General features: G+C 35.9%; 1 protein-coding gene, 1 long non-coding RNA gene and 1 pseudogene across 6 annotated transcripts; 2 read left to right on the top strand and 1 right to left on the bottom strand.

Annotated features, from left to right (window-relative positions):
- Positions 1 to 447: 447 nt before the first annotated feature.
- LOC117240371 (glutathione S-transferase-like) lies at positions 448 to 23,536 on the top strand. 3 transcript variants are annotated; one of them, XM_033506380.1, is made up of 6 exons: positions 702 to 1,198; positions 2,327 to 2,622; positions 17,945 to 18,148; positions 19,211 to 19,378; positions 21,325 to 21,467; positions 22,495 to 23,536. In XM_033506380.1, the coding sequence occupies exons 3-6, from the start codon at positions 17,962 to 17,964 to the stop codon at positions 22,660 to 22,662; spliced, it is 666 nt and encodes a 221-aa protein (XP_033362271.1). In that variant the 5' UTR covers positions 702 to 1,198; positions 2,327 to 2,622; positions 17,945 to 17,961; the 3' UTR covers positions 22,663 to 23,536. The 3 variants fall into 3 exon arrangements, with proteins under 3 accessions (XP_033362270.1, XP_033362271.1, XP_033362272.1); XM_033506379.1 differs by lacking the exons at positions 702 to 1,198; positions 2,327 to 2,622 and adding an exon at positions 448 to 485; XM_033506381.1 differs by lacking the exons at positions 702 to 1,198; positions 2,327 to 2,622 and adding an exon at positions 3,526 to 3,557.
- LOC117240372 lies at positions 10,840 to 13,374 on the top strand (annotated as a pseudogene).
- Positions 19,541 to 22,571, bottom strand: LOC117240373. 3 transcript variants are annotated; one of them, XR_004494671.1, is made up of 4 exons: positions 22,485 to 22,571; positions 21,059 to 21,354; positions 20,772 to 20,976; positions 19,541 to 20,676 (listed from the first exon to the last, which is right to left on the bottom strand). It is a non-coding gene; the product is annotated as an uncharacterized LOC117240373 (long non-coding RNA). The 3 variants fall into 3 exon arrangements; XR_004494670.1 differs by having other exon boundaries at positions 19,541 to 20,654; XR_004494672.1 differs by lacking the exon at positions 20,772 to 20,976 and having other exon boundaries at positions 19,541 to 20,654.
- Positions 23,537 to 27,270: the final 3,734 nt, after the last annotated feature.

Genomic DNA, 27,270 nt, shown 5'->3' with positions numbered 1-27,270 from the left:
TTATGAGAACATGTTTTCTGTAACAAAACTTAGTAAAAACAAACTAGTAAGGTTTATAGATTCTTTAATGATTATGTATGTATTCATAAATTAGTTCGATAAACATCGTTCGATAAAACGTCGAACAACACACAACATTGAAGCGCGAAATTTCAAATTCAAGGAAAGATAAATAACAAATTTGCGAACAAATGATATTAAATTTACAATAATCTCATGTAAGAAAAAATAAAAGGGATAAAAGTAGTACAGAAGATAGAAAAATCTATAAAACTGGTGGCTGGGAAATAGAAAATATATAAACTTATGTTATTAGAGTTTAGTACTTCTGTCGATCAATGTGTTACAACCGTTCGCGGAGAGACGCAGTCGCAGTAGCGAGAGGCGTAAATTCTCGCTACGATTCGGTGAATCGACGCCGCGAAGTAGTCGTTCCCCTGTTTCGGTTAAGATAAGAGGTGGTTAAATGAATATGACACAGTATAGTAAGTTATATTTCACCGTTTATTCCAACAACTTATAACGAAGGCAGTTACGCTGGTGCGTATGTACGAGATGAATGAGTGACTGATCTGTGGGTGTGTCCTACCCGGTGGAAGGATATTGACCGTTCGAAGGATGTGAAATCAGAACTGTCTTGGGAGACGATGCTGTCTCGGAGGAAAGCTAAGGATGGGTGTGTCTAGCGCACGGGACCATCGGATTTGTTGGTGACGATTTTAGTTAGGATTTTAATTCAAGCTGAGTTGACCGTGATTCAATTCACGAATATCGGAGAGGAAAAGTCGTAATTCACAATATTACACACAATAATACCTTCACATAAAGGAGCACAGCTCGGATGAGACTTTTTATAGTTAAACTTTTAACGTACTCATAGAAACGAAATTTTTTTTTTTAAGTAGAACTGTTACATTTTACGACACGTATAACATCGAACATTTACCAACGTAGCGATGCCAGCGTACATATATATATACTGGAGTACTGGTCATCTTTTTTCCACACGTTTTTAGCTTTTTAGCTGTTTGTGAATGGGCGCCTAATCAGCCAATCAGAAATGGCCGGTATTCTATGAATCCTTTTCTTCAATGTTTGAAGAGCTGGATATTTATCGAAAGCTGGTGCCCCAAACATATACTCCAAATTTTCAAGAGTGGCTGCAAAGACAAAGTCCGCCCATGTCGTCTGAAAAAAGGTTTGTATACATTTATTTTGTACCTACTCTATTAAACAATTTTTTTAATTTACCTTGAAAAATGTGAAAAATCGAACTCTTAACTAAAGATCACTAGCTTTTTAGGAAGAATTTGGATTTTTATTTTATTGTCAGAATTTAATGGATAATTTTAGAAACTTCAACCTTTGGAGGTATTTGTTAATTAAAAATGACAAAACTGGTATTATGTAAAAAAGAGTAATGTGTATCCTGAATCAATGTCGAATGGAAATTAGACAGTTCTATAAAAATAATCCTTCTCACGATTCCACAACTTCATAGCTTAATTAAATACAATTCTTCGGAGATATAATTACAAATACATTTACAGGAATTGTGTAATATGAGAAATATCTCGTTAAAGAAATTGAAATCGTAAACTCTAGATTCTAGTATTCTTTCACTTTCATGTTTCCTATGAGCCCTTCAATCGCTAAATATTTTGCAATGAAACACGTATTATTAAACAACATAATCATACTAAATTAATTTAATGTGACTATTTATTATTATTATATAATAACACAGTGATGAAAGAAATAAACTGGTCAAGTAATCTAAGGAACGATAATACGTATCTGTCAGTGACAGTGAGAAAAATTCAGATATCTGTACTTAAGTGATTACACTTATAAGTATCATTATATATTATATAAATATGATATTTCGAATGGTATCATTTATCACTCATTAAACAAGAGTGTCATATCCAGAGAAATGATTTTACATATCTTAATCTTTGCTTTGATTACGATAGTAATAATTTCTATCAAACCTGATGAGGAAGATGCATGAATAATTATCTAAAAGCTGAAAATCTTGGCAAATTCATTTGTACATAAAGTAACAGGAGTGAATTTTAAAGATACACACTGCTCTCAACAATTAAAGCTGTCTTGTCGCAACAAAGTTTCAATAATTTTTTATGGACAACATGGCACAGTTTGCACAAAGACTAAAAATTTTAACATTAAATTTGGATAAAAAATCTTACGGTAGAAGGAATGATATATCCTTCATTTTCGCCAATAATCTGGTCGAATTTAGTCAAGTAAAATGGTATTGTTTCGTTCAAAAGTTGATTCTTCCTCGCTTCCTTCTTTTCAGGATCCTCCTCCATGCGATAGTAGCAGATATCTGAAACGTATATGAAACCAACCGTTACGTTCATTTGTGTTTTTCCTCCCAAACGAAGAGAAAATAAGTTGTGAAAGAAGGAGTAGCCTCTCACAGTTCCTACAATTTCTTCATTCTCTTTGCTTTCTTCAATATTGCCTCAACAAGTTCCTGTGGTTCACGATACTTGAAATATATACAATGTTACCAGCGTGGAAATTGTCTTGGAAACTTGGAAAATCTTTCAAGAGGAACAACATTGCTAACTGAGATTCGAGAAAGGAAAGGTAAGTAAATCCTTGCTTCTACTTAGAGCTTTTTTATTTACTTCTGACGAGTAAAGTACTGTTATTAAAATTTGATTAAAAGGTCAGGAGAAGCAGAATTATCGAATAAACGTTATATAACTCTTAGTGATTAAGTACGAGAAGAGTGGGTGTGTCCTACCCGGTGGAAGGATATTGATCGTTCGAAGGATGTCTTCGGATACTCGCAGCGTATCCTCCATGGTTTCAAGTACCTTCCATAAATCTCATAGATTTCCTAGAAAAGGTCCTTCAAACCAAACAAACGTCTGTTTCCGAAGAATTTCCAAAGACTATTGTCTACCACGGCTTAACTAGGGAAGGTTAGTTTTTCTCACGTACGCTGCAACCTTCCTCCCACTAACCACTTTCTCTCGAGGGCGGTTAAGACCCTTCGTTTAACCAATTAACAACGAAGCCTATTTCCCTCACTCTCTTAACTAACATCGGCACCAACAAATCCGATGGTCCCGTGCGCTAGACACACCCATCCTTAGCTTTCCTCCGACACAGCATCGTCTCCCAAGACAGTACTGATTTTACATCCTTCGAACGGTCAACATCCTTCCACCGGGTATACACAGCCGCAGATCAGTCACTCGCTCATCTCGTACATACGCACCAGTGTAAATATCTTCGTTATAAGTTGTGGAATAAACGGTGAAATATAACTTACTACTGTGTCATATTCATTTAACCACCTCTGTTATCTTAATAGAAACAGGGGAACGACTACTTCGCGGCGTCGATTCACCGAATCGTAGTGAGAATTTACGCCTCTCGCTGACGCGTTTTCCTCGCGACCGCGTCCCTCCGCGAACGGTCGTAACATACTCCTTATCGAGCATTTTTGAAAATATAATTGAGAAAGTGGAATCTGGATAGAAAATTGTTTTACCTACGAAGCATTATAAAAAGTAAGTTTAATAAAACTATACCTTGGATATTTCATATATTTTTTCATATTATACGCATTCGTTAAAATTTTACACTCCCAAACATCCTGCTATACTTGCACAAAAAAGCGCAGTCTAGTAATATCCCCCTCACTGCTCCTCGCATTTTCTTTCTAATCATCTCTCGTTCGCTTTTCCTGATATTATTCTCAGCGTAAGTTCAGAGTGGCGGTTTTTAAACTCAGGAACGCGCGGCTGTTCGTTAAATGAAATATCAAACGTAAGAATTGCCGCAGTCTTAACGCGAGATAATTCATTTCGTGGCACAGAGCGCACGTCGTTGAATATTAATTCATATCTCATATAAGTTGCGAATAAAAAAAGCAGATAAAAGAGGACAAAAATCCGATAATTACCGCGAATCTTTACGCAATTTCAAGAAATACAAAAGAAATTTGTTTGTAAGCATGCTACTAAGTATTATTAGAAGTACTGTACTTTCGATATTTTACATATTCTTGCATATTTTCTACATTTTTCTGTATCCTTAAACTTTCCGTAAACGCGTAAACGTCTGCGCTCTGACAATGACAAGGAAGATTCTACAGATAAAAATAAAGCATCGAATTTCACCGAACTCTCAGAAATGTAATTGTCAGATCACATAAATTAAAAAGAAAGAACAAAAGAAAATACAAATATATATATATATACATACGTAGCTACAAATCAATTTGGATCACGACAGATAAAATAGGTAGCAATAATGTCTCCACGAACATTATCATAATTTATTGGAATTTACATAAAAGCCAAAGAATGCTATTGTTTCAATGACACGGCGTTTTGTCGAGTTAGATAAATATGAATTGTGTGTTTGAACAAGTGTTCGGTCGTGTTTCACGCGACGAAAAAGGAAATCACAAGACAAGGTGTCGCCTCGTTGGAAGCAACAAATCGCAATACGAGGGTGGAAATTGGGTGACACCGGGAGGATTACGAGGGATGAGAAATCTGTCGAGAGCGTGAAAGGCTCGCGGTCACCGGGTTTCTCCAGTTCTGTCGCTTTTAACGCCGAGTTCTTCCGCTTCGAGGATAGAAGCTGCGAAATATCGAGGCCATTGTCCAAAGATTTTCAAGAATATCCGATGCAACGTCTTGAAATTTACGAGAGCAAGTCTGATAAATTCTTATCTCTGGTCCATTCGTGGCCAATTTTTTAATACCCTCGTAACTTGTAACGACAAATAAAAATATTGGTACAGGCCAATTCTTTTTGGATAAAATCTTGTGTGAATTTACAAAAAATACGATTCTTCGTTTAATTTTTTTCCCTTATTGTCTTTACATATTTGGAGTTTAAACGCGTTATAAGTACGTTTTTTTTTAACATGATTACGTAGAATTCTTATTCTGAATAAATTATTTGTTTCCGCTTCATAACTGTTTCTAAATTACAGTGCATTTAATCTTGAAATGCACAGTAACATTTTATACTTTTTACGTTCTAAGGAATTTTCAGGATCGGTTAAAAATTAAATTACAGTAATGGTAATACTCAATATTAATGTCAGACGTGGATACTTCACTGTTTTGTATAATAATTTGTTATCTTGGCATCGATCAAGGTATTTAATATACAAAGCGTACAGATTAATAAGAATTTTAATTAATCCTTCTTCTATAGTATTCACCGTTCTTTTCCAGCTCGTACCATTTCAAATAGACTTTCGAATAGATTTCAAAGATTTGTCTGTTCAAATAAAACGCGATCTTTTTTATTTCCCTATCAGTCGTCCCGTTACTGTTCCGTAGTTTCCAACAGATTGCAGATTCGTTTAAAAAATATTTGTAACGAAAAACAAACCCACTCGCAGAAATGTTATTCAATATCGCATTTATAACTTTCATAGACATCCTCCTCTCATTGCTATCATTGTAAACAGATTGAAACTTCGTTTGCAAACACTCGCGATTAAAAAAAAAAAGAAGAAGAATTAATCTTAAACAATTTTATCTTGTGTTCCATTTATAATTTTCATAATTGTCTTCCCGACGTTGTATCATTTTAAATGGCTTTTTTCTATCCATCTATGTTGCAGCGAGATCAACGGTCCTAATTACTAAATTGCACGATGTGTTCATACAAATTCACTTTTTATGAACGCGATGAAACGAAATGAAACCTAAGTAGAGATTTGTTTTCTCATCAAGTATAACGAGTTTTATACTTTGGATAGATTGCCTCGTTGTGAGAAGGTCTTAATCGTTTATAATTGCGATTAAGTAATTGCAATAAGTCATATTTTTAAGAAACGTTCTCACATGCTGTCACACGCTCTAATTAGAAAAGGATCATGAAACATTCGGTTTATGATATTATTTGTTTGTAAATCTTCCTGCTTCCGGAAACTTTTTTAAATATGAAAATATTTATATACAAAATTAAATATTTTTTTCAATATCAACACTTCTTGCGTTTATGTTGTCCTAGTCAGAATTATATTATTTCGTGTATCCTGTTGCTTTTTATATGATAGTCCTCCCGTTGGCCGCGGATTCGTTATCAAGCCTGAGGCCCTCGTCACTAGTGTCACTATCGACAATAAAGGTACCCCACCCGCGACCGGACGATGGAGAACTCCAACACGGAATCGCAATCTCCCGCGAGCCCTGCCCGGGAGGGCGCCTCGAGCTCGGACTCGGAATGTGACTCGAGCTCGGATTCGGATTCAGACTCGACATCAGAAGTGGCATCCGAACATACGTTGTCGGCACGGGATCGTAAGAGTATCGTGCGCGCACTAAAGCGGTCGCTAGGAAGAAGAAGAAGAAGAAGAAGAAGAAGAAAGGACACCGGGCAACCTGGGTATCGCTACCGCGCTTCAACCCCGAAGCCGCGGACGCAGATCCAGCCGCCTGGTGCACAGCCGTCGGCCTGCTCATGAGGGACCACTCCCTGAAGAACAGCGCACTGTATTCTGCCCTAAACCGTGCCCTAGAGGGTCCGGCAGCGTATTGGCTTACGCAGATAATGAACGGCGACGAGCTCACCTGGCCAGATTTTAAGGAACAATTCGCCGCGCACTTCGGTGACCAAGAAGTAGCAGCCGCGTCGCTAATCAAGGTAGCCGAGGAACTACCGCGGGACGGCGAAACACCAGGAGCGTACGGAAATCGTATCATCACCCTCCTGGGGTCGAAGTGGTGAAATTCAACCAGGGAAGAGCTACTCGCCGCCACCGCCCTCCATCTGCTGGGCTCGCGCGATGAACGTTTTAAACGACTAGCGCTCACGAGTGACATCACGTCGGTGAAACAATTCCAAAGAGAAATGAAGCCCTTCCTATACACGGAGTGGCCAACGCCCCCGCCGTGGAGGTCATTAGCGAGCTCCGGAAACAAACGAGGCAGGTCACCCTCCCCCTGGACCAGGTGTGGCCACTGCGGTATTTACGGACATCCGGCCACTGCGACATTCAAATGCCGCAAGAGGGCGAAGTGAGAACCGAAGAAGGACCCCCGACGCCCGGAGGAAAGCCGACCGGCTGCACCACCAAAAGCGTTGTGCTTTCACTGCCACATGCCGGGACACAGCGCGTCTCGCTGTCCATCGCGGCGAGAAGAAAAACATTGCTCCGAGGACGAGCGCCGGGTCGATGCCTGCGTGGTGGAAGCCCCGACGGGTAGAATAAGCCAGCAGGCCACACACGAGGACGTGTAAGTGTCAGGATGGCCGAGTCGGAGACGAAAGGACGCCGGGGCCCCTCTGGAACTTCAGGACAACACCCTAACCTTGCAACCTAGAGCCTAATATAGCCATAACGAAACAATCGCAAGTCCAAACCGATAGCAATCGTACGTCGATCGGAGGATCGTGTGTACTGAGACACTCGACCGGAGTCTTGTTTCGGTGGCGTCGTTGGGATGACGAGCAGTCTTACTAGAGAGCTGATCGGTGAAGGAAGTCGCGTGCCTTACGAGCAGGGAGTGGTGCACGTGTGAGTTAGAGCAAGGGAACCTGTCCTCCCGTTGGTCACGGATTCGTTATCAAGCCTGAGGCCCTCGTCACTAATGTAACTATCGACAATAAAGGTACCCCACGCGCGACCGGACGATGGAGAACTTCAACGCAGAACCGCTACCTCCCGCGAGCCCTCCCCGGGAGGGCGCCACGAGCTCGGACTCGGAGATTCAGACTCGACATATATATTATTATATATATTATATATACTATTATATCTATATAATATATGTATTTATATCTATAAATATATGTATAAATATATCCACTTAAAAAAATAAAGTTGACCTTCATATATCGCCAATAATATCGCGTGCGTAAAAAGAAACTAATTACATTTAATTCTTTTTTTACATTTATTTATTTTTTATTATTATTTTTTTTTACAACTAATTGCATTTAATTATTACATTTACATACATTTAACTATTATTACATACATTTACATAGGCGCCCATACACAAACAGCTAAAAAGCTAAAAACATGTGGAAAAAAGATGACCAGTACACCAGTATATATATACGTACGCTGGCATCGCTATGTTGGTAAATGTTCGATGTTATACGTGTCATGTAATGTAAAATGTAAAAATGTAACAGTTCTTAATTTAAAAAATTTAATTTAAAAAAAATTTTCGTTTCTATGAGTACGTTAAAAGTTTAACTATAAAAAGTCTCATCTGAGCTGTGTTCCTTTATGCGAAGGTATTATTGTGTGTAATATTGTGAATTACGACTTTTCCTCTCCGATGTACGTGAATTGAATCACGGTCAACTCAGCTTGAAAGGGAAGTTCGATTAAAAATCTTCTATTGTTAAATTCCTTAGTCACTCAGGCAGATCCATGCGATTAACTCTTAATTAGTATTCTTGGTACAGCAATAGTTACTCAATTTTAGAGTTTCAATAATATACGTTGATTTGTATTTCGTACTTTACGTAATAAGTATCATTGATATTATTTACGGCGTAACACTAAATAATAATTTAAATTTCAATATTGAAATTCTGTAATCATATATTAAAATATTGAAATTGTATACTGAAAGTATTTCATTCTGTTAGCTTAATTTGCTCAGGAGCCACGCTGATCACCTTCATAAATTCAAGCACAGAGAAAAATAACAGAAAACAATTACAAACGCTTTTGAAAATTTACCTTGGAGCCTGTGACTTTTTGCAATTCCTTGCAATAGATAATTGCAAATTTGGAAAAATAGATCGTTCGTTTTTTAGCATGCTGAATATTAATTATATACTTAAATAATTAAATCGAGGAATTTTATATTAATTTTATATTTTTCACTAGGCTGATCAGTTTCTCGTGTGAAAATCTCAATGAAAAGAATTCATATGCTATTGTTAAATTAATCCTCGTTTTAAATCCTCGTTACTGATCTAATTTATACAAAATAAGGTTACACACTTGCAACAATAAAGAAGCTATAGAGCGGCGAAGATGTCCTCAAAGAAGGAGAGAAGAATCAATTATACGAGCCATTATTCGCCATTTACCTAATCTTAATCTAAATCTTAAATCTAACTGCACTTAATCTTAATCTTAAATCTAACTGCAATTGTCCTTTGTTAATTTTATGATTTCCATTACGCGAATCGAGTTGAGTGCAAAAGTTCTGTTTTACGACTAAACGATATTTACGACTAAACGAATCCTTACAAAACATATATATAAACATAAACATATATATAAACATTATAATGCAGAGATTGGAACATAATTCAATTTCGTGAACAGCATGTGTTCGTGATCAATCGACGCGTCAGATAATTTATTATTGAATAAACTGGCCGGTGGCGTCTGCGTTTCATGATTGGCAAGTCGATAACGATACAACCGATAGGTAACCGAAATAAATGTTCTACATCTGCGAAGTAAACGTTGTTCTACAAAGCTTTCGACGAGTGAATATTTCTCTTCTTTCTTTCCATCGATAAATCGCGTATCTCTTAGTAACATTCAACTAAATTTTACAAATTTCTTTCTATTCTATTTTGTTACGTCGCACCGCGAGCAATATGGCAACCAGATGTCACCGGATACTCGCAGCGTATCCTCCATAGTTTCAGGTACCTTCCATAAATCTCATAGATTTCCTAGAAAAGTTCCTTCAAACCAAACAAACGTCTGTTTCCGAAGAATTTCTAAAGACTATTGTCTACCCCGACTGGACAAGGGAAAGTTAGTTTTTCTCACGTATGCTGCAACTTTCCTCCCACTAACCACTTTCTCTCGAGGGCGGTTAAGACCCTTCGTTAACCAATTGACAACGAAGCCACTTCCTTCACTCTCCTAACTAAAATCGTCACCAACAAATCCGATGGTCCCGTGCGCTAGACACACCCATCCTTAGCTTTCCTCCGAGACAGCATCGTCTCCCAAGACAGTTCTGATTTCACATCCTTCGAACGGTCAATATCCTTCCACCGGGTAGGACACACCCACAGATCAGTCACTCATTCATCTCGTACATATTCTCAACGCGAGAATTGATTGTAATTTCAACAAATAAATAAAAAAAAAATCTCGTACATACGCATCAGCGTAACTGCCTTCGTTATAAGTTGTTGGAATAAACGGTGAAATATAACTTACTATACTGTGTCATATTCATTTAACCACCTCTTATCTTAACCGAAACAGGGCAACGACTACTTCGCGGCGTCGATTCACCGAATCGTAGCGAGAATTTACGCCTCTCGCTACTGCGACTGCGTCTCTCCGCGAACGGTCGTAACACATTGATCGACAGAAGTACTAAACTCTAATAACATAAATTTATATATTTTTTATTTCCCAGCCACCAGTTTTATAGATTTTTCTATCTTCTGTACTACTTTTATCCCTTTTATTTTTTCTTACATGAGATTATTGTAAATTTAATATCATTTGTTCGCAATATTTGTTATTTATCTTTCCTTCAATTTGAAATTTCGCGCTTCAATGTTGTGTGTTGTTCGACGTTTTATCGAACGATGTTTATCGAACTAGTTTATGAATACATACATAATCATTAAAGAATCTATAAACCTTACTAGTTTGTTTTTACTAAGTTTTGTTACAGAAAATATGTTCTCATAAATTTTCAACTTTAATTTATGGAAATTTATTAACCTTAAACTATAAAATCATTCAATGAGTCTTTCCGGATGTTTTTATGTAGTCATAATTTCACATATCAGCACAGCTCCACAAATAGGATAAGAGTTACGTGGAAGCAACAAGGGGGAAGAAGAACATATAGAGATCTAAAGGTTATTTTTGTCTCATTCAAGTTTCTGTTAACCGGCTTGAAAATTTCCTGTGCTTGTTTCGACTTTGAAGTCTTAAAAAAAAAATTGTAAGTAAATAGTATATATATAGTATATATATCCCGAGTCAAAGTTTCTCTTTATAAATAATAAACCGTTTAAAAACTATATTTTGTATGTTTTTTCCTTATTCATAATTAAATAATAAATATGAAATACTTCTACAGAAAGCCGACATCCTTCAATTAACCGAACAACAGATGATTTAAAAATTAGTAGTTGAAAGAAATAAATGTTATTACATGTTCATAATTGATCGATAAATTTAAGTATACAATTAGAAAATGTTTCTTCTTTATTGATAACTAAATAATACAGATAAGATACAAGATACTTGTACGAAAAGTCGGCGCGTCGTTCAATTAACGGAACAGCAGAGGATTTGAAAATTAGTAGTTGAAAGAAATAAATGTTGTCATATGTTCATAATTGATCGATAAATTTAAGTATGCAATTAGAAAATGTTTCTTAAGTTTGGAAGAATATATAATCATGCTGAATGTTTTGTAGTTACGAAAGTTGTATACAAACATACATTGTACATACGACTAGTAATGGTACTAAATTACTGTTAGAGGGTCTTGGGTGTATAGAACCATATGATTAAATTAATACTAGAGATAACGAATCGCGCGAATGTAATTAATATTTTGAAATGCGTTGTTTGCATTAATTGATAGTTTTCTTATAAACTTTTTTATAAACAATTTCATTGCTATAGAAAAAAGATAAATGCCGGTAATATGTCTATCCTACTTAAATAGAAAGTGCAATATTTTGTTATAATATTTGGCGCAAGTTTATACATTATTACATCCAAAAATAATATTCTTTTTATATCTAAGCTATATTAAAATATAAAGATACAAATAGCTATGCGAGTAGTTAGTAGTTGATGCTTTTTACTTAAATTGTCTTATACTTCATAATTTGTAATAATATAATTCTTGTCATCAATGATTCTTTGTTTTTACTTTGTATATATTATACTTCCAGGAAGATGCCGCTCTATAAATTGACTTACTTCCCGTTACTTACTAACTTGACTTACTAAATTGACTTACTAATCCGTTTTATCTTCAGCTATGCTAGTATTCCATTTGAAGATGAACGTATCAAAAAGGACGTCTGGCCAGAAATAAAGCCCTGTAAGCTTTCTGTTTCTTAATCTGAAAAGAAATTCTGTTTCTTAAATCTCATCTTTCCTAATTTAACTAAAGTAGCTAAATAAAGTAGAACACAATTATGCAGAGTATAACAGAGATTATTGTTTACTCTCCATTGCTCTATAAGATATGTGGGAGAACAATAGGTATTGTTAAGGAGACAATGCCCTTTGTTTGCTGATAAATTATCAATAAATTAAATTATATCTTTCCAAAACAGATAACAGGAACCTAGATATTTAAGAAGCATCATAATCTGTTTGTTCGATAGAATCTTTGATTCTATTAGTTGTATGTTTTTAGTGACTCCTTATGGCCAGCTTCCTATGCTCGTAGCTGATAGAAGGAAGGTTGCTCAGTCTACAGCTATTTGCCGTTACTTAGCCAAACAATATGACTTAGCTGGAAAGACTGACTGGGCAAATCTTCATATTGATGCCACTGTTGATACTATTCATGATATTCGTCATAGTGAGTACCCAGTGCTGTTTTGTATAAATCTTATGAGAATCTTGATAACAGATAGTACATATCTGTTCAGGTATTTATTAGTTGAAATCCGATTTAATATTTGATTTAATCGAACGATACACGTATGTCAACAATACAAGACAAAGGATTAAAAAGGATTGTAATTCTATCTTCAGTATCATTTAAATTTCGCACAACACTGTATTCAAATTAGTATAACATTAGCGAATAGTATTTAACTGAAAACAAATTTTCAGAAATTGCCGCCTTCGACTATGAGGAGGACGAGAAGGTCAAAGCTGCAAAACGCAAGGCCGCTGAAGAGACGCTGCCGTTCATTTTAGAACGTTTGGACCAGCAAGTGAAGGAAAATGACGGCTACTTCTACGATGGTACTCTCTCTTGGGCTGATTTGACATTCGTTGCTCTGCTCGATTATTTGAACTTTATGTACAAGTCTGATCTGATCGAGAATTACGAGAATCTGAAGCTGCTGGAGAAAAAGGTCCTCCTTCTGCCCAAGATCAAAAACTGGATTGAGAGACGCCCAGTTAGCGAATTCTAAACTTCACGATTGCTTATGGTTTTATAAGCGTTTAAAGATTGCGGTCTTAGTGTGTTGAGAGAATGAAGAACGAATCGTTTTGATGGAAGTTTGTATGGAATATACTGATTGCTTTTAACATTCATTAGTTCCAGTTATTACCGATATTTTTGTCATTTAGTCAGGGTTTTCCCTTTAGATTACGTTGTGATAGAGAACTATTATTTGTGTATTCCTACAGAAACATACGAACTATATAAACTGTTGACACGATGTTGTGCTTTTGTATTATAGAGATAATAATAAAGCCATCAAACAATCATTAATTATGTTTTTTATTATATTCATTAAGAATTGAAGATTACCTCCTTGGTGATCTTGATAATATCGTATTTTACAAATGTTGAACAAAAAAAAATGTATGATTATTTTATTCAATGCATTATGAGGGTTGCTTTAAAAAAATACGAGTTACATATTTCTTTGAAAAAAGCATGATTTTTATCGATACAATAATGTTCTTCTGTTATCGCTTTAAAGTTGAGTACTTCGTTGATTACACGAGAGAACTCGCCTACAGCAAACAAGATACGACCGTGTGTAAAGTAATTAATCTGTTTGCTCGTTGCTAGCTACACATAAGGCTTGCGTAAAAAACAATATGCATTTCAGTTCAGGCGGAGAATTATGTAGGAAGTCATTTTGTCGATCAATAACTTAGTTAATAAAAGATCAAATTTTCATGTACATAAATGTAAGTAACGTTCAAGTATTAATCATTACATACAATTTTTGTATAATTCGATATCTTGGTCACTTACATCTTACAAATGATATATAGATAATATTTATGAGATACATTGGAGCTATCTTTTAGTTAACGCCATTTTTTCTTGTTTTCTCTGTACTTTTACTATTCTTCCAAAAATATCAAAGGATCGATGACTTCAAATTAAACTAGAATTGCTTCGGTATATTGTCAATCAATGGCTATTTGTATGCACATCTATATCAAAGGAAAACCGATTGCAAAATTAATTACCCTTGCAACTCCGCAATCTGAAACTATGTGTGATCGACCTTGAAGATGACAAATCTCAATGTTTGAAGTAGTACAAAAGGATGATAATTTAATTTCGCTTTATCAAACTGTACAAAATTTGTATACACATACAGAAAAAAAACGGAGTTCAAACATTAATCAACATGAATTATCGGTTATTATTGCTGAGTAATTATTAGGATTAGAGTTTTGGAGTATCGATCGTATCGAGTTTTAACTATCGGTTTCCGCAATTTATTGTTTTTCTAAATTATGTCTAAATGGTATCAGTTTTTGAATATTTTATAGTTTACACTCCAACATACTGACGTAAGCTATCGAAAATAATTGTAAATTATGCAATATCATTTTTTTATATTTCATAATCTAAATTTCAATCTATTTTTTGTATTTAACATCCCTTTTTTATTGTTCGTGTTCCGTCTTGTACGTTCTTCAAAAAATCTTAATTTTTTTTTGGATAAAATCTTGTGTGAATTTACAAAAAATACGATTCTTCGTTAAATTCTTTTCCCTTATTGTCTTTACATATTTGGAGTTTAAACGCGTTATAAGTACGTTTTTTTTTAACATGATTACGTAGAATTCTTATTCTGAATAAATTATTTGTTTCCGCTTCATAACTGTTTCTAAATTACAGTGCATTTAATCATGAAATGCACAGTAACATTTTATACTTTTTACGTTCTAAGGAATTTTCAGGATCGGTTAAAAATTAAATTACAGTAATGGTAATACTCAATATTAATGTCAGACGTGGATACTTCACTGTTTTGTATAATAATTTGTTATCTTGGCATCGATCAAGATATTTAATATACAAAGCGTACAGATTAATAAGAATTTTAATTAATCCTTCTTCTATAGTATTCACCGTTCTTTTCGAGCTCGTACCATTTCAAATAGACTTTCGAATAGATTTCAAAGATTTGTCTGTTCAAATAAAACGCGATCTTTTTTATTTCCCTATCAGTCGTCCCGTTACTGTTCCGTTGTTTCCAACAGATTGCAGATTCGTTTAAAAAACATTTGTAACGAAAAACAAACCCACTCGCAGAAATGTTATTCAATATCGCATTTATAACTTTCATAGACATCCTCCTCTCATTGCTATCATTGTAAACAGATTGAAACTTCGTTTGCAAACACTCGCGATTAAAAAAAAAAAAAGAAGAATTAATCTTAAACAATTTTATCTTGTGTTCCATTTATAATTTTCATAATTGTCTTCCCGACGTTGTATCATTTTAAATGGCTTTTTTCTATCCATCTATGTTGCAGCGAGATCAACGGTCCTAATTACTAAATTGCACGATGTGTTCATACAAATTCACTTTTTATGAACGCGATGAAACGAAATGAAACCTAAGTAGAGATTTGTTTTCTCATCAAGTATAACGAGTTTTATACATTGGATAGATTGCCTCGTTGTGAGAAGGTCTTAATCGTTTATAATTGCGATTAAGTAATTGCAATAAGTCATATTTTTAAGAAACGTTCTCACATGCTGTCACACACTCTAATTAGAAAAGGATCATGAAACATTCGGTTTATGATATTATTTGTTTGTAAATCTTCCTGCTTCCGGAAACTTTTTTAAATATGAAAATATTTATATACAAAATTAAATGTTGTCCTATCAGAATTATATTATTTCGTGTATCCTGTTGCTTTTTATATGACAGTCCTCCCGTTGGCCGCGGATTCGTTATCAAGCCTGAGGCCCTCGTCACTAGTGTCACTATCGACAATAAAGGTACCCCACCCGCGACCGGACGATGGAGAACTCCAACACGGAATCGCAAGCTCCCGCGAGCCCTGCCCGGGAGGGCGCCTCGAGCTCGGACTCGGAATGTGACTCGAGCTCGGATTCGGATTCAGACTCGACATCAGAAGTGGCATCCGAACACACGTTGTAGGCACGGGATCGTAAGAATATCGTGCGCGCACTAAAGCGGTCGCTAGGGAAGAAGAAGAGGAAGAAGAATAAGAAGAAGAAGAAAGGACACCGGGCAACCTGGGTATCGCTACCGCGCTTCAACCCCGAAGCCGCGGACGCAGATCCAGCCGCCTGGTGCACAGCCGTCGGCCTGCTCATGAGGGACCACCCCCTGAAAAACAGCGCACTGTATTCTGCCCTAAACCGTGCCCTAGAGGGTCCGGCAGCGTATTGGCTTACGCAGATAATGAACGGCGACGAGCTCACCTGGCCAGATTTTAAGGAACAATTCGCCGCGCACTTCGGTGGCCAAGAAGTAGCAGCCGCGTCGCTAATCAAGGTAGCCGAGGAACTACCGCGGGACGGCGAAACACCAGGAGCGTACGGAAATCGTATCATCACCCTCCTGGGGTCGAAGTGGCGAAATTCAACCAGGGAAGAGGTACTCGCCGCCACCGCCCTCCATCTGCTGGGCTCGCGCGATGAACGTTTTAAACGACTCGCGCTCACGAGTGACATCACGTCGGTGAAACAATTCCAAAGGGAAATGAAGCCCTTCCTATACACGGAGTGGCTAACGCCCCCGCCGTGGAGGTCATTAGCGAGCTCCGGAAACAAACGAGGCAGGTCACCCGCCCCTGGACCAGGTGTGGCCACTGCGACATTCAAATGCCGCAAGAGGGCGAAGTGAGAACCGAAGAAGGACCCTCGACGCCCGGAGGAAAGCCGACCGGCTGCACCACTAAAAGCGTTGTGCTTTCATTGACACATGCCGGGACACATCGCCTCTCGCTGTCCATCGCGGCGAGAAGAAAAACATTGCCCCGAGGACGAGCGCCGGGTCGATGCCTGCGTGGTGGAAGCCCCGACGGGTAGACTAAGCCAGCAGGCCACACACGAGGACGTGTAAGTGTCAGGATGGCCGAGTCGGAGACGAAAGGACGCCGGGGCCCCTCTGGAACTTCAGGACAACACCCTAACCTTGCAACCTAGAGCCTAATATAGCCATAACGAAACAATCGCAAGTCCAAACCGATAGCAATCGTACGTCGATCGGAGGATCGTGTGTACTGAGACACTCGACCGGAGTCTTGTTTCGGTGGCGTCGTTGGGATGACGAGCAGTCTTGCTAGAGAGCTGATCGGTGAAGGAAGTCGAGTGCCTTACGAGCAGGGAGTGGTGCACGTGTGAGTTAGAGCAAGGGAACCTGTCCTCCCGTTGGTCACGGATTCGTTATCAAGCCTGAGGCCCTCGTCACTAGTGTAACTATCGACAATAAAGGTACCCCACGCGCGACCGGACGATGGAGAACTTCAACGCAGAACCGCTACCTCCCGCGAGCACTCCCCGGGAGGGCGGCTCGAGCTCGGACTCGGAGATTCAGACTCGACATATATATTATTATATATATTATATATACTATTATATCTATATAATATATGTATTTATATCTATAAATATATGTATAAATATATCTATTTAAAAAAATAAAGTTGACCTTCATATATCGCCAATAATATCGCGTGCGTAAAAAGAAACTAATTACATTTAATTCTTTCTTTACATTTATTTATTTTTTATTATTATTTTTTTCACAACTAATTACATTTAATTATTACATTTACATACATTTAACTATTATTACATACATTTACATACATTTAATTATTATTTTTTTCATAATTATATCTCGTTTGAAATATTTTTCGACATAATTAATTGTTTCAAAAACACATATTCCAGCCTTCTAAATGATTTATTTTGCGTATTATACGAATTATTCCATCTATAAATAAATTGTTCTCTATACACACAAACACGCACACAGTCTGTTAATTACACGAGTTAATTGTATCATTTTTCTCGATAAGTTGACAGAGCAAGGAAAATGAGCGACGAACCTACCTACAAACTAATCTACTTCAATGCCCGTGGTCGTGCCGAACATATACGGTACATATTTGCATATACTGGCATCGAGTATACCGACGAGAGGATCCCCGAAGAATTCTGGCCTGAATACAAGGATTGTAAGCGTGAAGAATCGATTTTTACTTTCATCGTTCAACTCTCAGGTATCTACCATTTACTCAAACTTTTCTGTAGATAAAACTTTCGTTTCACGTGCAGGTTAAACTTACTTAAAGTAAAATTTCATACGGAATAAAGTCGAACTTTTCATTAAGTTTTGCTTCCGTAATATCGTGTTTATCGAATACCAACTTAATTCACTTACGATTCTCGAATTTTTGTGTTGCAATCTTTATTGTTTTCAATGAATCGAAGCGCTTCGAATATTTTGAGAAAACCGTAAATAGGCGACTTAAAATAGGAATACAAAAATACTTCTACGTTTCTCGTTCATTTAAAAAATTTTTAGGACTTGTTGAAAAAAAAGGATAAAAAATTGAAATCAGTTCGGAAATGAACAAGAACATAGCTAAAAAGTCGAAAGAACAAAGCAGACATAAAATTCGATCTTCCGTTGCGACATTTCTATCGTAAATAGTATAATAAAAGTTTTACGCAGCTTAGTCTTCGATATAATCTTATATGTCGCTTGCAGATAGAGAAACCAAAAATCAACGTAAGTCTGTAAATCAATCCTGTCGGTGTAAAACACAAAATTACGTTCGCAAGAGACATTCGATTTATATTCCTTGCATTTCAATTTTCATTACAAGAACCGTGTACATTTTCTAATATTTTTTCCGTGTCTGGTATTATGCGACGTGAATTTTTTATTCGCAGTTGTAAGTCCACTATCATTGCATAAGGTCTTCCCGCAAAACGATACTGATCGTTCCTCGTACATTCAGTACACCGCATCAGACAGATTCGTTCCTTTCCGTGAGAATTACAAATTTTATACTCGATCTTTTATCCTTGATTTTAAAAACTTTAGGTTCTTCTCAACAGTCAAAAACACGCGATACCCTGTCCATCGTAATCGTAAGAAAAGAAAAAAAGGAGAAAGAAGACATTTCTGTATTTCTTTACTAGGCCATGTTGATTAAAACCGAAATGATTTCGATTCATCTATTCACAAGAACGCAACGGCCTCGGAAGCTGTGTTGTGATTTCCTATCGATCGTTTCCCTCTACACAGTGTTCATATGAGCCATGTTTGTTCTTAGCAATGCCTTATAAAAAGCTGCCTGTGCTGGAGATAGACGGGAAACCGGTAGCGCAGAGTAACGCTGTGGCGCGATACTTAGCGAGGAAGTACGATCTAATGGGAAAGGACGAATGGGATGCGATGATATGCGACGAGCTCGTCGATACTCTTGGAGATTTGAAGCAAGGTGAGTAACTGATGAGATGACTTTGTATTTGTCTCACCACAGAGACAGACGTTCAGAATTCATTGTGAAAAGACGAGTACAAACAAGATACGTATATCTTTCCGTTAAGCGAATGTTACAGTTTGTTTGCAAAAGTCAGTTTTTAGATTATAGAATCGTAGATAGAATTTAGAGGATAGAAACTTTTAGTAGTCACTTTTAGTTTAGTAAAGTCTTATCGACAATAAGCAGACTACGTTATGATACAACGATTCCAACTGAAGATTTCTATCGACATCACGAATTCGATGGCTTCCAAATTTTCTTCTCTGCAATCTCAGACGCTCAGCTCGAAAGAATCTTTTAGATCCCCCGACAAACACTCGACTCAGGTTATCTATTATCGTAATCTTCCTACGGGATTTTTTTTAACTGCGTTGCGTTAACGAATAACGGGATAACATCACGTTTCTCTCAACGCCTTTCAACGTTCTACAACTTTTATTCTTTGCAAATCCCTGTCTCTATATGATAAACGCTGGTTATCCGCGGAAGGAGCGAGGACAACGAAGTGTTACTCGATGATCAAAGACAGGAAGATCCTGGTACGCGATAACGTTACTAATTTCCAATTACGATATGTGTGATTACGTAACATCTGCTGTCTGCATAATGCGTTAACGATCCGCGCGTTGATCGCATAAATATAAATCGAAGGGAATGGAATCGCTCGAAACTCATGCAACTATCCGCAGGTGTTTAAAATCGTGTTTTTACACCGCCAACGTAACGTCACGCCAGTCGAATCGAAAAATTATTACTAGACAGAGAAGGTGAACAAAAAACGAGGTAAATAGGCTACCGATTGAATAATATCATAACGATCGTATCTCTGGTTTTTGCTCGTCTTTTATATTTGTTTCAAATGTATAAAATATAATCGTATCGATATCGTCCACGATTAAAGCCATCCATCCGCCATCGACGAGGAACGAACGATTATATTTTATCATTTATGCGAATCCTTCTCTTCTCTTCTTTCTCTATTTACGCCCCTCGCCTTGCTTCGTACCGCCGATGATTCACAATTCGATGCACCTGAACAGCTGGAACGTCGCAGATTTTTCCGTACGATAACAAACGTGTTTTTGATGGCCTGCTTTAAACCGTGACGATCGCCATGACGTGCATCAATTGTCGAATGATGTAGTGCGACGATACTCCTACGCAACTTTTTTTTACGCTGTTTTTTCCTCTATTTTTTCTTCCTGTGTGTTATCACATGATCATGAGATACCTGTATAGAAGATGCAAAGAGTCTGTGAAGAATTTACAGATATTTAAGATTATCATAATGATTAAGCAAAAGCTAAGACGCAAAATATTGCTCAAGATGTAATTATGTAATATTTACTCAATTTCTAGAAGACTGTTTATATCTTGTTGTTATTCTTGATATGGAGATAAATATAGTATACTTTATTCAGACCTAGATAAAAGACTTTTTTCTCGTTTCTCTTCTCTTACTTAATCACTAAGAGTTATATAACGTTTATTCGATAATTCTGCTTCTCCTGACCTTTCCACAAATGGTTGTTTATATCTCGACATTCTTGGTACTTTTAATCAAATTTTAATAACAGTACTTTACTCGTCAGAAGTAAATAAAAAAGCTCTAAGTAGAAGCAAGGATTTACTTACCTTTCCTTTCTCGAATCTCAGTTAGCAATGTTGTTCCTCTTGAAAGATTTTCCAAGTTTCCAAGACAATTTCCACGCTGGTAACATTGTATATATTTCGAGTATCGTGAACCACAGGAACTTGTTGAGACAATATTGAAGAAAGCAAAGAGAATGAAGAAATTGTAGGAACTATGAGAGGCTACTCCATCTTTCACAACTTATTTTCTCTTCGTTTGGGGGAAAAAACACAAATGAACGTAACGGTTGGTTTCATATACGTTTCAGATATCTGCTACTATCGCATGGAGGAGAATCCTGAAAAGAAGGAAGCGAGGAAGAATCAACTTTTGAACGAAACAATACCATTTTACTTGACTAAATTCGACCAGATTATTGGCAAAAATAAAGGATATATCATTCCTACTACCGTAAGATTTTTTATCCAAATTTAATGTTAAAATTTTTAGTCTTTGTGCAAACTGGGCCATGTTGTCCATAAAAAATTATTGAAACTTTGTTGCGACAAGACAGCTTTAATTGTTGAGAGCAGAGTGTATCTTTAAAATTCACTCCTGTTAGTTTATGTACAAATGAATTTGCCAAGATTTTCAGCTTTTAGATAATTATTCATGTATCTTCCTCATCAAGTTTGATAGAAATTATTACTATCGTAATCAAAGCAAAGATTAAGATATGTAAAATCATTTCTCTGGATATGACACTCTTGTTTAATGAGTGATAAATGATACCATTCGAAATATCATATTTATATAATATATAATGATACTTATAAGTGTAATCACTTAAGTACAGATATCTGAATTTTTCTCACTGTCACTGACATAGATACGTATTATCGTTCCTTAGATTACTTGACCAGTTTATTTCTTTCATCACTGTGTTATTATATAATAATAATAAATAGTCACATTAAATTAATTTAGTATGATTATGTTGTTTAATAATACGTGTTTCATTGCAAAATATTTAGCGATTGAAGGGCTCATAGGAAACATGAAAGTGAAAGAATACTAGAATCTAGAGTTTACGATTTCAATTTGTTTAACGAGATATTTATCATATTACACAATTCCTGTAAATGTATTTGTAATTATATCACCGAAGAATTGTATTTAATTAAGCTATGAAGTTGTGGAATCGTGAGAAGGATTATTTTTATAGAACTGTCTAATTTCCATTCGACATTGATTCAGGATACACATTACTCTTTTTTACATAATACCAGTTTTGTCATTTTTAATTAACAAATACCTCCAAAGGTTGAAGTTTCTAAAATTATCCATTAAAATCTGACAATAAAATAAAAATCCAAATTCTTCCTAAAAAGCTAGTGATCTTTAGTTAAGAGTTCGATTTTTCACATTTTTCAAGGTAAATTATAAAAATTGTTTAATAGAGGAGGTACAAAATAAATGTATACAAACCTTTTTTCAGACGACATGGGCGGACTTCGTATTTGCAGCGGCCCTTGAAAATTTCGAGTATATGTTTGGGGCACCAGCTTTGGATAAATATCCAGCTTTTCGAGCATTGAAGAAAAGGATTCATAGAATATCGGCCATTTCTGATTGGCTGATTAGGCGCCCATTCACAAACAGCTAAAAAGCTAAAAACGTGTGGAAAAAAGATGACCAGTACACCAGTATATATATATGTACGCTGGCATCGCTATGTTGGTAAATGTTCGATGTTATACGTGTCGTAAAATGTAACAGTTCTATTTAAAAAAAAAATTTCGTTTCTATGAGTACGTTAAAAGTTTAACTATAAAAAGTCTCATCTGAGCTGTGCTCCTTTATGGAAGGTATTATTGTGTTTGAAAGAACACAATATATAATAAATGTATGTATGTTGTATAATAAATGTATGTTCTTTCGAAAAAAGTTCGAAAATTTTCTTTCTTTTATTCGTACTTAACTTTTTAATAAAATGCACGATTAATTCTTGTGTCTCGTTTAAACAGCTTTTGGTCTATCGTTATTTCGAATTATTTGAACATCGTGTGAATTTACTATTTAATTTTACAATATCATTTACTATATAATTTTACAATTATAATTTTACAATATCAATAATTTACAATAAGTGAGGGAAAAATCATTGAATGTTATATCTAGATGGCTATATACTATTTTAAACAATACTTAACTCGAGATACTCGTTTCGTCTCTTCATGATACTTACTGGCAATACCGAGTACAAATATGATGTTCTTTGAAAATAAAAAATGGATTTGAAAACGTTAATGCACGTAAATTAAATTTGGTTTGGACATATATGACACAATTTGTATGGACAATGAAGAGTACGAATCTACGAATTTCGAGGTAAAAGTATTGATATATGTATCGATATTTCTGGTCGTTACAATATCTCTAATCAATACAAAGTTCTAACTGAATGTTAGAATGTTAAACGTTAAAACGTTTAAAACGTTAAAATGTGTATCGAATCGTTGTAATTCCAAAGATGTCAATTGATGTAATGTAATAATAAAGTATAAAGTATAATTTCGTCTGTGGTATAATCTTTCTATTCCATTTTGTTACGTCGCACCGCGAGCAATATGGCAACCAGATGTCACCGGATACTCGCAGCGTATCCTCCATAGTTTCAAGTACCTTCCATAAACCTCATAGATTTCCTAGAAAAGTTCCTTCAAACCAAACAAACGTCTGTTTCCGAAGAATTTCTAAAGACTATTGTCTACCCCGACTGGACAAGGGAAAGTTAGTTTTTCTCACGTATGCTGCAACTTTCCTCCCACTAACCACTTTCTCTCGAGGGCGGTTAAGACCCTTCGTTAACCAATTAACAACGAAGCCACTTCCTTCACTCTCCTAACTAAAATCGTCACCAACAAATCCGATGGTCCCGTGCGCTAGACACACCCATCCTTAGCTTTCCTCCGAGACAGCATCGTCTCCCAAGACAGTTCTGATTTCACATCCTTCGAACGGTCAATATCCTTCCACCGGGTAGGACACACCCACAGATCAGTCACTCATTCATCTCGTACATATTCTCAACGCGAGAATTGATTGTAATTTCAACAATTTTTTATTTCCCAGCCACCCAGAAGATTTTCTATCTTCTGTACTACTTTTATCCCTTTTATTTTTTCTTACATGAGATTATTGTAAATTTAATATCATTTGTTCGCAATATTTGTTATTTATTTTTCCTTGAATTTGAAATTTCGCTCTTCAATGTTGTGTGTTGTTCGACGTTTTATCGAACGATGTTTATCGAACTAGTTTATGAATACATACATAATCATTAAAGAATCTATAAACCTTGCTAGTTTGTTTTTACTAAGTTTTGTTACAGAAAACATGTTCTCATAAATTTTCAACTTTAATTTATGGAAATTTATTAACCTTAAACTATAAAATCATTCAATGAGTCTTTCCGGATGTTTTTATGTAGTCATAATTTCACATATCAGCACAGCTCCACCAATAGGATAAGAGTTACGTGGAAGCAACAGGGGGGAAGAAGAACATATAGAGATCTAAAGGTTATTTTTGTCTCATTCAAGTTTCTGTTAACCGGCTTGGAAATTTCCTGTGCTTGTTTCGACTTTGAAGTCTTAAAAAAAAAATTGTAAGTAAATAGTATATATATAGTATATATATCCCGAGTCAAAGTTTCTCTTTATAAATAATAAACCGTTTAAAAACTATATTTTGTATGTTTTTTCCTTATTCATAATTAAATAATAAATATGAAATACTTCTACAGAAAGCCGACATCCTTCAATTAACCGAACAACAGATGATTTAAAAATTAGTAGTTGAAAGAAATAAATGTTATTACATGTTCATAATTGATCGATAAATTTTCGAAATACGACATATATGATATTTTCATGCTTCAATTTACGATCAAAGGATATTCAGAGTCGCAACTTTTTATCGAATCGAAACTCCCAAGCTGCATGTTTCACGCAGAGGAAATGGGAGAAAGAGTTACATAAACACTGATGAGTGAGCCAGTGAGAAGTTAAATTGATCGATTCCATTTTTAAACAAGTTTTTTTCGTTCTAAGATCCGATCGACTAAATCGCTACACTCACTGCTGATATTTATTTAAATTTATGTTTTTATAGAGCGCGACGAAGGAGAAGAACCTAGACAGAAATTTATTTTACTTACTGAACTATTAATAGCTGCTAAACTTTGCATATTTGTACACTTTCGCGCGTATTTTTACATCTTTCAATTTACCGTAAAACCTTATTCACATTGAACTCTTCAGAAACCAAACGATTAATCTCAATAGAGTCAACCTTCTTTACAAACAAGGTATTTCTATATTGCAACTATTTTGAAACACATACACGTATGAAATATAAACATATTTTTCATCCTAATTCCGGACACTCTTTTCACATGGATTTCGTCAAAATTATGCGGCCTTGCGATTAAAAGAAATTTTCTCGAGAAGTGTCGCGATTAGGCAACTTATTGGTATTAACAGATTATTAACAGAAAGACAAAATAAACTCCGTTACACAAATCGGATGATCAAGTTTTCGGAGGAGAAAGAGAAAGAGACAGAGAGGGGGAGAGAGAGAGAGAGAGAGAAACAAGATTTATTGAAGGGAGAATGAGGGAACGGAAACACTTTGAGGAAACACTTTGAGCTCTATGCTTCGACCTGTCCAGCCGCCAATCGAATTAACGTGCCATCCAGCATTGATTTTGCGTCCATATCGTGGAACCATGCCGTATTTATTGTTTACCAGGTTTCCTGTGTCCTATGAATTTCAATTTTTCCGCAAGATGCCGCAAGATGCCGCAAGATGCAGCTCGTTTTCCTTAGACTCCGATGTGAAATCGCGCGAAAAAGTAAGAATGAAGGCGTTTCCATTGGATCGCGATTGCACTTTATCGTATTAATTAACTCGACATTACAGCGTAGTCCTAGAAAATCGTATTAATCGAGGTAATCCGATGCAATTGATTCACGGCCAGCGTACTGCTGCGCATCACGCGAGTCGTTGTCTCAATTATTGAATTGCTCGTTGCGAAGTATTGTAGCGGAACCTCGGAAACGAAATTAACGATGTAATTGGGGACAGGATGCATTGTAACGATGGAAAATATTTTAGTTATAACAGCTAATTCGAAGGTTGAAAAATATCGATCGAACTGTTTGCTGGTGTTCGCCCAAGGATTCGAACATGTAGGGGTATAGTGGTTGAACAATTAGATCTGGTCATATCTGTTAATTTTTCTGTCGTTATTGCATAATTCATTGTATTCTTTGGTTTACTATATACACGTATCCCGTTTGATAAATTATATTTCTAATTTTCGTTAATAATATTAATACTTTGCATTCGAAGGTTTCATTTATTCATATTACCAGATACTCCAAGTAATTTCAGTAGAAAGAACGTGTTTTCGTATAATTGGTTAAATATATGCGTAGAATGAAGAGTCATAGCCGCATCACTCATCACCTACTCACTCACTCACTATCATCGCGCAGTGCGATACGATTTTGCTTGGTAGTGTAATATATCTTCGGCCAATACGTCGGTTTATTTTTCTGATTGTATCTTACCTGTTCGTTGCAAGAATACGTGAGATAATTATGATTTGACAGGTTAAGGACAAATTTTTAATTTATTGATTTATTAAATTTTTAATTTATTAATTATTTAATTTATTTGATATTATTAGCGGAGCCCTCGATTGCGAAGGGTTATAGTAGCGTCGAATAAAATTGAAATTGTTAATAGATCATTTTCTGATATTATATTTCAATGGATCTTCGTGGAAATTGGAATAAAGTCTGATTCTACTATTTATCTTAGAAAACTTGAAAAACTAATTAATTATTCGTATCGAATTAGTAATATTCGTTTGTTTGTAAAATGTACTTGTCAAGATAGTATTATATAAAAATGCTGAATCTCGACAGGTTAATTTCTCATGTGAGTTTTCACGAAGCTTGAAAAAATAGGATTTGTAATTAGTGTTATTTGCGACAGACATTTATTTTCCCTGAAACCTATGTAGGTCACAAATATTCCTAGTAGCAATGCGTGTGAACTACATTCGCTTCTCTATGTACGTACATATGTACTCTCAAAATTTCATTAAAATCGTTCTTACGTTATTTTAAAATCCATTCTAAAATCGATTCTATGGTGACAACCAACGGTGTAACTTTATAATTCGACGAAATTTTCCAAT

Source organism: Bombus vosnesenskii, unplaced genomic scaffold (assembly GCF_011952255.1).
Source record: "Bombus vosnesenskii isolate JDL3184/JDL3185 unplaced genomic scaffold, Bvos_JDL3184-5_v1.1 scf7180000014621, whole genome shotgun sequence".
Taxonomy (NCBI): Eukaryota; Metazoa; Arthropoda; class Insecta; order Hymenoptera; family Apidae; genus Bombus; species Bombus vosnesenskii.
Note: the sequence above shows the minus strand (reverse complement) of the source record. Positions and strands in the feature narration are given on the sequence as shown.